The sequence below is a fragment of the Oreochromis aureus genome, linkage group 15, assembly GCF_013358895.1.
Source record: "Oreochromis aureus strain Israel breed Guangdong linkage group 15, ZZ_aureus, whole genome shotgun sequence".
Taxonomy (NCBI): Eukaryota; Metazoa; Chordata; class Actinopteri; order Cichliformes; family Cichlidae; genus Oreochromis; species Oreochromis aureus.
In genome coordinates this window covers 17,373,001-17,385,282 of record NC_052956.1, presented here as the reverse complement: position 1 = coordinate 17,385,282, position 12,282 = coordinate 17,373,001, and the positions used below count along the sequence as shown (strand labels likewise).

General features: G+C 39.9%; 1 protein-coding gene across 1 annotated transcript in view; it reads left to right on the top strand.

The window, feature by feature from the left end:
• The window catches only part of LOC116311661 (nesprin-2-like), an 87,274-nt gene that overhangs the window by 50,302 nt on the left and 24,690 nt on the right, over positions 1-12,282 (top strand). Inside the window, exons 73-92 of the mRNA XM_039598719.1 lie at positions 28-114; positions 681-836; positions 1,641-1,841; positions 2,368-2,460; positions 2,713-2,895; positions 3,127-3,297; positions 3,441-3,578; positions 4,655-4,854; positions 5,872-6,004; positions 6,520-6,702; positions 7,211-7,360; positions 7,826-7,996; positions 8,346-8,501; positions 8,593-8,748; positions 9,282-9,452; positions 9,795-9,928; positions 10,090-10,285; positions 11,160-11,342; positions 11,498-11,605; positions 11,708-11,856. Coding sequence (XP_039454653.1) covers positions 28-114; positions 681-836; positions 1,641-1,841; positions 2,368-2,460; positions 2,713-2,895; positions 3,127-3,297; positions 3,441-3,578; positions 4,655-4,854; positions 5,872-6,004; positions 6,520-6,702; positions 7,211-7,360; positions 7,826-7,996; positions 8,346-8,501; positions 8,593-8,748; positions 9,282-9,452; positions 9,795-9,928; positions 10,090-10,285; positions 11,160-11,342; positions 11,498-11,605; positions 11,708-11,856 — 3,119 coding nt within the window. The remainder of the gene's footprint in view (positions 1-27; positions 115-680; positions 837-1,640; positions 1,842-2,367; positions 2,461-2,712; positions 2,896-3,126; positions 3,298-3,440; positions 3,579-4,654; positions 4,855-5,871; positions 6,005-6,519; positions 6,703-7,210; positions 7,361-7,825; positions 7,997-8,345; positions 8,502-8,592; positions 8,749-9,281; positions 9,453-9,794; positions 9,929-10,089; positions 10,286-11,159; positions 11,343-11,497; positions 11,606-11,707; positions 11,857-12,282) is intronic.

Below are 12,282 nucleotides of genomic sequence, written 5' to 3'. Positions count from 1 at the left end.
TAAGTTCAGTTTTCTCTTTGTGTTTAGGTTCCAGATGAGGCGTCGAGGTCAATTGGATCTACTTGTGCAGCTCTTCAGCACACACAGGAGGCCATCACTATGCTAAGAAAAATAGTATGTATAATAGAAAGAGACCTTTTAAGTGCGTTCCTGCTGAAAGTATATTGATCTAGATACACAGGTAGTACACTCTCTCACAAATAACTGACTAACATGGATGACTGAGGCTCAATGAAATAATCAGATGTATTTCTGAAAAGTACTTCAAGCACATCAAGGCACAAAGATGGATTTTTTTTTTAATAGGGCTACAAAATAAGCGAGTACCAAAAGGCTTCACGGGCTATTTCCTTGCAGCTTTGTCTTTATAATCATAAAACACCATTTTTAAGGACAGTTCTTTTCATATAAATGTATTTAAAGTTTTTCATGTCATTCAAGTCAAAATCAAATCAGGTAACATGCTAGACTCAATTTGTCCAGTTTTTCATCTCAGTACGGAATATAAGATCTACTAACTCTGTTTATACATTAGTATCAACAGGTTGTGATGTAGGAATAACATAGTAGTAAACGGTAAACATCACCAAATTAAGAAGAATGAGCCAAAATATTCAGAGAATCTGACCTTTAAAAAACTGTGGTAAGTTAAATTGATGATTGTGCTTTACATTTCCCAGGTGAGCTCCACCGATGGTTCGCATCCAGGTGTGAAGGAGGAGTTTTACGAGGCTATACGGCAGGTCCTCCTCTGCCTCGACTCTTTGACTGACCTTCTGTTGACTTGTGGTGGCACGGGTGAAGATGAACCTCAGCTGAGGCTGCTGCAGCACGAGGTGACTGAGAATAATGTTTCTCATTGCCACTTTATTAGGTACACTTTCCTGGTTAGTTAGTTCCCTTTTGCCATCAGAGCTGCCTTTATTCTTCACATATCTGCTCACATAGCTGCTGCACACGTACTTCACATCCACAATGTATGAACCCACACGGATTCAGAGCTGATGACTGTGACATTTGAGGGTAGCGAACTCATAGTCATGTTCAAGAAACTAGTCTGAGATGATTTGAGCTTTGCGGCATGGCGCGTTATCCCGCTGGTATCTACCATCATAGATCGGTATATTGCAGTCATAAAGGGATGGACATGGTCAGCAGCAAAATCTGCATACCTTGGGTGTAACAAGTGGTTATGTGAGCTACTGTTGCTTTCCTATTCCTATCTATTAAAGCAGTCTAGCCATTCTCCTCTGATGTCTGGCATCAACAAGGTATTTTCATCCACAGAACTGCTGTTCACTGGATATTTTCTTTTTTCCTGAATGTTAAACCCTAAAGATGGTTGTGTGGGGAAAACCCAGTAGATTAGCAGTTTCTGAAATTTTTAAATCAGCCTGTCTGCCACCACAACCATGCCACATTCTTCCCAGTTCTGATTGCCTACATGGCTAAGTGCACTGAACCATTGTTATGTTATTGGCTGATCTGATAATTGCTTTCCTGAGCATTTGAATAGATGTACCAAGTGGCCAATGAATCTATCCATTATGATTATATCTTTTTTTGTCTCTCTGTAAAATTGAATGTCAGGGTTGAATTTTTCCTTTCAGTTTGTCCCCTTTTTGTGTTTTTGTGTGCAGTGTATATCAGCTGAGCTGGGGACCCTCTCTGAACTGATGAGTAAAGTAGCGTCAGAGACCAGGCCTCAAATTTCAAAGGAAGAACCAGATGCTTACAGCTGTTTGACCTGCCTTCAGGATTGTCTTCATACGGCCCAGCTGGTCTTGACCTCCTCCCACAATCAGCTTATTGAAGATCCAGGCCTTAAGGACCCTTGCAAGGTTTGAAATAAATTAGAGCTCATTGTCGACCCTTTCCCATCCTTTCCCAGGACTAGATCAAATATGCAATTTTTTCTTGCAGCGAAGCCCAAATTCTACAGTAACGCTCAGAAACAACAGACTCTGTGAATAGTACATGTTTTACATGTCTGTGGTTGTGCAGAAACTGTGTGTCACTAAAACTGCAGGGCTTTGACGTGTTTTAGTAAGCTCAACACTGTAACTGAATATTCAGAATATTTTCAAGTATTTTTAAATGTCAGTAAAATCACTCCTACTCTAAGTACTATAATCATCATACAGTTTTTGAGGTAGTTTCTATTTTGTGGTGCTTTATGCTTGTAATTTGATTAATTTCCACCATACAGGCTTAGATTTTACACACCAAGCATTCATTACTAACAGCAAGCTTTGAGCGTCAAGCTGTTTGCATGTAAAGTATGTGATGCAGTCATTTTGAGTTGGTGAACAACCTCAGTACTTCTTCCAGCACTTAAGCTAACATATTATTTGTGTCTTTCAATAGAAAATCTCCACCAATCAGCTGTGTCTTCTGGACCAGTTTGAACTTGGACAGAGTCAAGTCTTTCCAAATCTAAAGGATGGTCCCAGTTTGGAGGTAACCACTGCAGCACAGCTTTGCTTTGCATGATTAATAGCACTACTGTTACAATACTAGAGAAGGCCTAATTAAAATGCTATTAATATAACAGCAGTTATTCAGACATATTAATGCTTACTGGGTTTATATGGATGCCATAGTTAACTGATTACATTTCACTGCCTTAGTAGTTGCTACTGATGTAGGATCTGTATTTTAAAAGTTAATGGTATTCTCCTTAAATTCTGCTGCTCATCTGTATCTCTGCAGTGTGTGCTGGGCAGACATCTGAGGGAAAGTCCAGGGGAAAAGGCCAAGATGCAACACAGTTCTAGGTCCTTGCTTCAGGGGATAACTCGGCTCCTGGAACTGGGTGAAGAATGCATAAGAGAGAGAAAGATGAGCCAGGTTCACAGCTGCAGCAAACTTCAAGCTGTTCTCTGCAGACACAAGGTATCTCACTTTCAGGAAGTTCTTCAAAACACAGACAAAGAGCAGATTTAAGTTTGGTACAGTACTTCAAGAATATGAAGCAAACTCCTGGTTTTTAAAGAGTCTCATGTTGCAAGCACAACCTCCACTAATTAATCATTAGACACCCGAGTATTTAGACCTCAATCACATCCAGTTTGTTGCCACATTTATTTAATTGATCATCGCTTTGCTCGTCTCTTGGTGATATAGAATCTCCTGCAGGTCCTCAGGTCCCAGATGGCTTTTGTTCAGTATCTATCCCAACATGAGCCAGAAGCACTCAAGTGTCAAGAGGATGAACGGGTACACCTGGAAGCCAGGGCCAAATCACTGCAGCAACAGGCTCTGGAACAGGAAGTGGCTTCTCAAAGGAGACTTCAGGTATGTAGCCCATATTTGCTGAAGGCCATATGAATTTATACATTCACAAATGTGCACTTTTGTTTCATTTTTCCTGGAAAAACATGCATTCATAGATTCAATTTCAAAGTAGGTGTATGGGTTTATATTTGGCTCTGCTCTAGGAGTGGACCCGTTGGGAGGATAATTGTGGTCGATTGGGGAGAGTGCTGGATGAGTCTGAAGCCTTCATCAGCAGATGGGAGCCAGAGGGAGATGATGATGAGGAGGAGTTAGTGCAGCACAGACTAGATGCCTGCCAGGTACATCCTGTCACACTTCACATAATTTGTTCTCACTTCTCTAAGTCAGAGTTGTTTTGTTACTTTTTTCTTTCTCCTTAGCTTAATCTGTTAAACATCATTTAAACACAGGTCCTCTCAAGTGTGTCAGTAGGAGCTAGTTTTGTCATTTTAGTTTGACAGGTTTATTTTCATTATTCGTACAGAAATCAGTTCATATTAACATAAAAGGTTTCTTTTTTATAATGTTTTAAAGACAGAAAGAGAAGAAAGTGCTTCTTTTAATAAGAATCCTGGGCTCTAGTCTCCTGTATTTTCCAGAAAGCCCCTCAATAAACTACAAAGATGGTTAGCTGAACATTATGTCGAGTTATATTGTTTCATGATTAGGTAAGGCAGCAAGAGGACAGGACTCTCCAGTTTACACTCAGAATTAATTTAAACTAAAAGCTGACAGCAACCATCGATCTATTTAGGATTTTATATCTCAGTTAGTACTGCATATTTCACCACAGACTAATGACTAAAGTGATAGCTTTGTACCGTCAGCTGCCTCTGTGCATCATGACTCGAAATCACTGTGATTAAAATACATCCCCAAATAAATTAAACGTAAACAGAATAATGAGCTTCTTTAGGATTTGTGAGAGCTCTTTTCTTCGCCGCAGTCACATCGTAATGAGTAATGTGTGTATGTGACACAGAGTGAGGAGCCAAGGTACTTGAGTCAATCTGGGATAAAGGAAAGAATGGTGCTAAAATACTGGTGGAAAAATTGGAAAATAGAAGCTAACAGTGACAGTAATGAAGAGTGAACTGAGAAATAAAGAGAGCTGCAACCATAGTGAAGGCTTAGGCGGTATTTTGCTTTGTTGGCACTGAGAATGAGGGATGATCTTTTTTCCTGCATTCTTCTAAGTTTTTTCTTTCCCCCCTTTAGCTTTTTTTGCATCTGCTATTAACTTGTTGATTTTCTGTCCTCCACCTCTTTCACGTATCATTTTTGCACGTCAGACTTTTAAAGTGTCTCTTTGAGCATTAGATCGAGTTTCCAGATATTCTAAGCATAGGCACTGATAAGTCTCCTTGGCACTCAGCAAACATTGGTCCAGCTGGATGACAACAAAGCCACTTTAGGAGTGATTCTGGATCAGGGTAAGGTGCTGCAGGCAGAGGCCCTGCTTGCTGCCTCAACCCATCAGGCAGGCGGCGCTCTGGAGCTGCGATGGAGGAGTGCCTACAGGCGAACAGAGAAAGAGATTCAGCGCTGCAGAGACATCCAGGACACCCAAATCAGGTGATCCAGGCTCACTGCGATCTTTATTATCTACCGGCTAAAGTTTAAATTGTTGCCTGCACAGAATGAAAAATGTTACTGATTTTTTTTCTTCATTTGTTCATTGTTCAAATATCTGCCAAACGTCCTCTTTCTACCCAGCATGAGCTTTTTAAAAAGGTTGTTAAAAAGAACTTTTAGAAAGAACAAGATGTTCTTTCACAACCTTTCAGTCTTACTATGTGAAAAAGTGCCTCCCAACCAGCTGTCTTTAGTCTTCTATTGATTTGTGTGTAAGCTAAAGTACAATGAAGTTTATAGGACTGGTATAACCTGATGGCCTTGTGTAAAATGTTTAGATTAGAGGTATTGTGTGTGTTTCTTTGGCCTTTCCACAGTGAGTCACTGTTCCATCATTTGATTGTGAAGTTAACCACTAATTACTGTTAGTCAATTGTTTGTCAGTGGATTTACAAAAGTTGCCATGGCGATTTTTAATAAAAATATTAAAAGCACTTTAACTAGCAACCTGCCAAAAATGATCTGGAATATATAAACTTTGTAGTATGCTGTATGGGAGCATCCTGAAATCCATGCAGGGTGTGAAACTCTAAAAAGATGAATATCTGAGTGACTTATGTTCTTACCACAGACTGAATAGAACATTTTGTGGATTCATGTTGTTAGGTTTTTTTTTAAATTATGCCCAGAAATGTTGCCTGGGATCTTAGTCAGTAAAAAGTGAAGCACGGACCACACAAAACGTGCCAAATGAAAAACAGACATGTGGGAAGAATTACTACATGAATTCCTACGGCAACAATTCAATAATCTGTTGTACAGAAAGTTCCATAAGTGAAAGTTCCATATTCTCGTTGAATGTATTCTACAGTCCAGACATCAGAAAAAAAACACTCATCTACAAGCCCTATTTATCACTAGTGGACCCAAGCCCAAGTCCTTACCTCACTCTGTATGAAGGTACAGTCATGTTCTGCCCCGCTGGTTGAGCTATGTGCTTTTTCATCCTCCCCACAGATTCCACACCAACTTTGACTTGGTCAGGGAATGGCTGGCTGGTGCCAACAAACACCTGAAGACTTTGTCAGGTCTGGTAGATCTCTCTGACCTGAGTCAGGAGTGTGTTCAAAGCAATCTCATCAAGCTGCTGGTAAGGCTTTTCTGTGTTCTCATCAAATAGCCTTTGACTAAAAAAGAAACATAACAGCCCAGTCAAAGAATCGCTGCAGTCTACCCCTAACATCCTAACATCTATCTTTTTCTTACTAGTTTACTTTTAAATGAAATGATTCCTCATCGTTCTTGTGGTTTAAGTCTTTTTCAAGCACTTCGTAGCATGCATTTGTAAAATGTTACAGAACGCTACAATCTTTGCTATACAAGGTTGATATAAGCTGAAAGTGTACAGGATCCACCATCATTCATCAGATACCATCTTTATTGCATTCTGTGACATGATCATGAAGAAATTAATACAAATTTGCTTCCTTACATGACATAATATTTAAACCTGTCACCAGCTTTACTTAGAAAGGGCAATCACCACCTACAAAAAGTCCAAATAAATTAACACAAATTTGTAATGGATGGACATATGGGTCTAAACTGGCTGCAGGACAATATTGATCTGTTTTCTAATATTAGTTAACCTCAACATGTCCCCAGGACTTCTCCATGGAGGTGGAACGTATGTCTGTACTGAAGATGTCGGCATCCAAGGATGCTGCTCAGCTCCTCCAGCTGAGGGAGGCTGACTGCCCTGGACTGAGAACTCAGCTTAGCCAACTGGAGAACAGCTGGAACCAGCTGACCTCTGACATGTCAAAGACCCAAGACCAGCTGCAACAGGTGCAGAATGTTTTAAAATGACCCTAACTGTTAGATGAATAGCCCCTTTCTAGTGGTTTCTATAGTGGCCCAGTTTCCAATTTATTGTACTGGGTACTGCTGGTTTTCAAAAATAATTGGGCACTGAAAACTCCTCTCCAGTTAGGGGAGTGCAACCTTAAACCCTGTTGAAATCCAAATGAGGGTGAGCGAGGATAGGGAGGACCATGAATCTAGAAGACAGCCACGATTCATTTTCTCCTGAGCATTTATCACCAGAGAGTGGAACCAGATATTTGGCTTTATAATCATTCTGATGTTTAAAAATTTGGCAATCACAGAGAAGATAAAAAAAGATTTAATAATGCGGATGTGCACAAAGGTCAGATAGTAATGGAGCAGATGTTTAAAAATATAATTACATTGTTAGATAAATCATATGAAGTAATCTAAAAACTAACTAAAGTTAGGAATATATGTCATGTAAAGTTAACCTCCCTGCTTTCTTTATTATCTTTTCCCCTTTTAGTGTCTCCTGGCAGCACAGCCATCGATGGAGCTGCTCTCTGATCTGGAGGACTGGCTCAAACAGATGAAGAGCTGCATGAACCAGGAGAAAGAAAAAGTCCTCAAAGCCAGCAGTGCAGCTCAGGTCACTGAAATCCTGCAGAATTTCCAGGTACTTAAACCGCCTCTGTTTTCACTTTTTCCTCTGCATCTATTTCAATTGGTTATATTTGAAAGGTTATTTCAGTGCCAGTCTTTACTTTAAATTGAGGGCAACCCATCCATCAATTTGCTTGACACTCAACAAGCAAGCATCTGAAATTTATACGTTGCTTTTTCCTTGAAAGGGTGCATTTCACTGCTCTCTCCTCGATATGGCTCTTATTTTTTCTGCTGTTATGTCAGTGACATCTATGAATCACATCCTGCAGTAAAAGCACTATAATTTAAACCACTAAAACAGTACTGATTTAATTCTTCAAAGACTGAAAGATATTAAAAATGTAAGTAAAAAAAAAAGTGGCAGAACAGAGGCATCTACATCAAATCACATTTGTTGTATTCAAGCAGGGGAGAATCTAGCATGGTTTTCGGTTCGGTTTGCATAGTTTTATTCATTTTTTATGTTGTTTTTTAGGCATTCAAAGCTGCTGTGAGCAATGGGCAACTCCTCCTTCATTTCCTGTGTCAGCCCAGGCCTCAGATGGCAGACATCCAGGCAGTCCGCTCTGAACGTACAACGTTCGCAGAGGAACTCGGCGCTTCCAGGCTGCAGTGGCTGCACTTTCAGAGAGAGCTGGAGAGTCAGGTCTCTATCTCAGCAATTAATAAAATGGGCAGATTACTACTAATCTGATGCAACTGCAACCTCTGTGTTTATCCATCTATTATACTTTCATTGATGCAAACAGATTTTTTAAATGGACATTGATAAAAGGCTATTATGTAAAAAATATGTGTGAAAATGAAGTTCATAGTGTGCTGCATCAGTGATTTATATCGGCACTGGAACCCCAAAGAGGCCATAAATCTATTTTACTTTACAGCAACAGGAAAAGAAAATATATTTTTTAACACCAACTCGGCTATAAAGATATAACTTTTCATGACTTTTATGCATGTCATGATTCATCCACTGTTTGGCTTTCTCTCATCAGATTTGTGGCGCTGAGCAGATCCATCGCACTTGTGCAGAAAGGGAGAGGCGTTTGCAGTGTCTCCACGGCTGGATAGAGCAGCAGAAGAAGCAGCTGAATCAGTGGAAACAGCCCACCAGCCAAACTCTGGCTCATAAGGCTCTGCTGGAGTGGGAGGTAAAGTAACACGGAGCAAAGAGATGAGGGCCTTTTGTAGAGTATCATCCCCTCTACTCTGGTCTGATCTGAGAATGTGGTTTTTTTTCAGGCTCTTGAGGGTAGAGTGAAGGAGGTGGCTGCAGCTCTACAAGAGTTAAAAACCACACAAGTGTACGATAAAAGGGAACAGGAGCGCCCATGTGATGCTGCCTTTTCTAATGAGGCAGAGGGCGTCAGTCATGCTTGCAGGGATCTTAGTCAACAGGTAAAAGTCAGTCTTACTATAATCAGACTCATAGTTCAGTGCTAGATTACAGCATATTAAAACACAAGCTTTATAAGCTGTAAATCCTGTCCTGAGCAGATGATGAGTATTTCGACCAGAAACACCTTGGACAACATGTAAAGTTATTGTTTCATGCTTGAGTAGCACTTCCATACACAAAGGGGTCACTTATCGTGATAGACCCACAGAGACTCATCACTCAGTTTTGCATTTTCCCTCTGCAAAGTGTTTTCAAGTTTATTGTTTTGGCTTTAAGTCCGTTCACTCTTTCACTTGGTTTATTCTTTTTTCTGTCCCTTTTTCCAGATGTAGCAAACAAAGCTCTGATAAACTCACCCTGATCAGCACCATATGCCAAACATGGTGCTTAGTGTAGTCATATGTCTTAGAAGTTGCTCAAAAACTGCACAGAATGCATGGAGTACTCAAAAAAATCATCCCAAATGTCAGATGAACTGAGCTACAGTATAAATGATCTTTATAAATGGTCTTGTTTCTGGCGGCCTTTCTAGATGAAAGCTCTGAGACCTGCGCTTCAGCAGGTTGTGGAAAAGTGGAGCTGTTTCCACAGAGATCTGAGGGATGTGACTCTGCACACCACCAGGGTGCGCTGTGCCTTTCAGCATCAACAAGCTCCTCTCTTCTCGCTGAAGCAGGCAGAGGGATACGTGGACTTCCTCCAGGTAAGCTGCGTTGGTGACCTTTATATCCAACTGTGTGCATACAAAGACTTTAAAGCTACAAGAAAAATAATCACATGTTGTATTTCATTCTAAAATTTATCATATTAATTAGTTTGACATGTCAGTTTTGAAAGCCTTAAATATTTGCCAGTGTTAAAGCAAAAGTTTAGAAAAACAATGTTTTTGAACAACCAGCTGTAGCTGTATGAAGTTAAAAGCCCCTCATTCTAGTTGTGACAGATTTAGAAAAGACGTAGGCACTCACAGATGTCAAGCCGTCAGTACTTTTCAGTCTCTAAGCTTTAGTTTAGAGTAAGAAATGTGTTTTTCATCATCACACAGCAACTCCAGGAGGAGGCTGGAAAAGGAGAAGCACTTTGGGCAGCTGTGGACAAATCCTGTCAGAGTCTTGTAGGGTCTCTCCATCATGGAGCGGCACAGGCACTACGTGATGAAGTGGAAGGAGAACGAAAACGGTCAGAGGCCTGCGGTTGCAGTGCACGCAGCAATATTTAAATTAACAACAAAAGATGTTACAGTTGCACACATCGTCAACTAAATCAGGCAACTATGGTCTTACTTTGTGCATGTTAGCGCTATACAGCCACAAAGTAATCACACGTTTCATCCTTCTCAGGTGGCAGAACACGGTGCAGGAGATAAAGGATGAAAACATAAAGACAGAAGAGACGCTTTTAGTCTGGCAGGAATACACTCGTCTCTCTTGTAGCTGCTCTGCTCAGCAGAAACACCTGCAGCACGAGTGGGAGGAGCTATCAAGGTCATCACTTTCAGCTGGACACAACACTCAACCCATAGTTTGCTCATTAAAGGTGAGTTTAGGGCTGTTACTAGACTTTGTCTATACAGAACAGCTTGTTAGCAGAAATCAGCTGCCTCATACTCTTATGTAATGCTTCAGTATGCTTGTGTGAAGTTCTAGCAGTAAACCCACTGTGATAGCCACAATGTGATTTATGTGATAATAGAAAACTTCAAGTTATTGGATTTGTTTCATAAGGTTTGAAAGTAGCTTAAGACTGAGTAGATCAAATATCTGAAAGCATGAATACATTTAAGTGGTTGAATTGAAACTATTTCTGGGATTATTAAAGGTTGAGCATGCAAATAAGCTTATTAGGATTTAGTGGATCTTATTTTTCATATTTGCCATTCTCAGTATTTAGAGTCATCAAATTCCCTCTTTGACTCATCCTGTACCTGGCATTGGTTCAGAGAGTACATGTATTACATTCACAATTTAATTAAATGTTTTTCTCAATGACTGATCCTCTATTCTTGGAACTGAACAGGCAGCATGCATTTGCTGAAATATCCAAGGTGCCCTGTTCTGTTTTCATACATCTGATGTCCCCTCTTCGTGCGTAGTCCAGATGCAGTATTACGTGTTGTTTTGAAAATTCTTTCTTTTTCTTTTTCTTTTTTTTAACAAAAGGCGTTTGCGGTGCTATTAATATTGGGGGTTTTTCCTCTTCAAAATACACAGAAAAGTGTATTTTGTTAGAAAAAGAAGCTCTGATGTTCTGCTTTATTTAAAAAATGCCTCAAATAAATTAGATGAAAACAATTTTAAAGGTTAAAAGGTTTTTCTGTTAAAGCTGCTGCTTAAAATTAAACACACTACACGGATGTATATGAATATGAAAAATCTGAATTTTGTGTTTTGTTTTTTGTTTTTTTATCCAGATGTTGCAGGGTGCTGCTGAAGAGCTGCAAAGCATCATGGGAGTTGTCTTGGCATCATCTAAGAGTCTTATTGGCCGGCTAGAACCACTACCTGCAAATTTAATAGAATCAGAAACCAGACTGCTATCGCGTGGCATCCTGTTGCTGAACGAGGCAATCGCAGGGAAAAAGAGGAGTGTTGAGGTGAGGGAGGTTAGGTGAAATATTTTACCTGTGCAGTTTTCTTTCAGTCCAGCTTCCCACTAAATGACAATTTATTATCGTCACATTGAGTGCAGAGGGACTCTTTCTCAAACTCAAACTGGTGTATACTCAGTTACATTTCTTTGTGTGTGCAGGAGGATTTAGAACAACGTAAACTATTTCAAGCCCAACTGGAGGTGCTTGAGAAGCAGATGCAGGACTTTCAGCAGAAACTAAAGGCCGGCACAGATAACACGGACTCTGTAAATGTTCGTCGGACTCACTGTTGTCGACAGCTTCCCTATACACTTGTTTAACAGATGCTCTTAAACTAAAATTGTTTCAAATATTTCCTGGGTTTGCAGCAGGTACTCCAGGAGCTCTGTGGTCTGTTTCCATCATTGCTGGACATCAGAGACATGAGTGGCCACGTGAACCTTAACAGACTGGAGTCAGAGAGACTGCACATACTTATCAGGGAGTGGGTCGAAGTCATGACTCGTTCATCAGACAGGTGAGGAAGTTCAATTCACGAGAAAGCAAAGATAGTAATCCATGTGTAGCTGTCTGGACATTTAACAGTTTTTCAGGCAAATTCAGATATTTATGTATCACATAGCAGTGTACAAATGTCATAAATAGAAAGTATACCCTCTATTCTTAGGATTTACATATTATAACACAGTAAATATAATTAGGTTCTTACCAGTGTACAGGTTAGCTAAATAAAATCTCTTTTGTCTTTTATTAGTGTCTGTTGGGAAGCACTAATGGAGCAATTCATTACATTTTTGTTAAATGAGTAATATATGGTGTATGTCATATATGTTATATGTTATATATTAATTTGAGCTTATAGTTACTTAATTTTAATTTCTGCAGTGGACCAGATTATTTCTATTGTGTCCTGATACATAAAGCCTCATAACTGAAAGTGGGG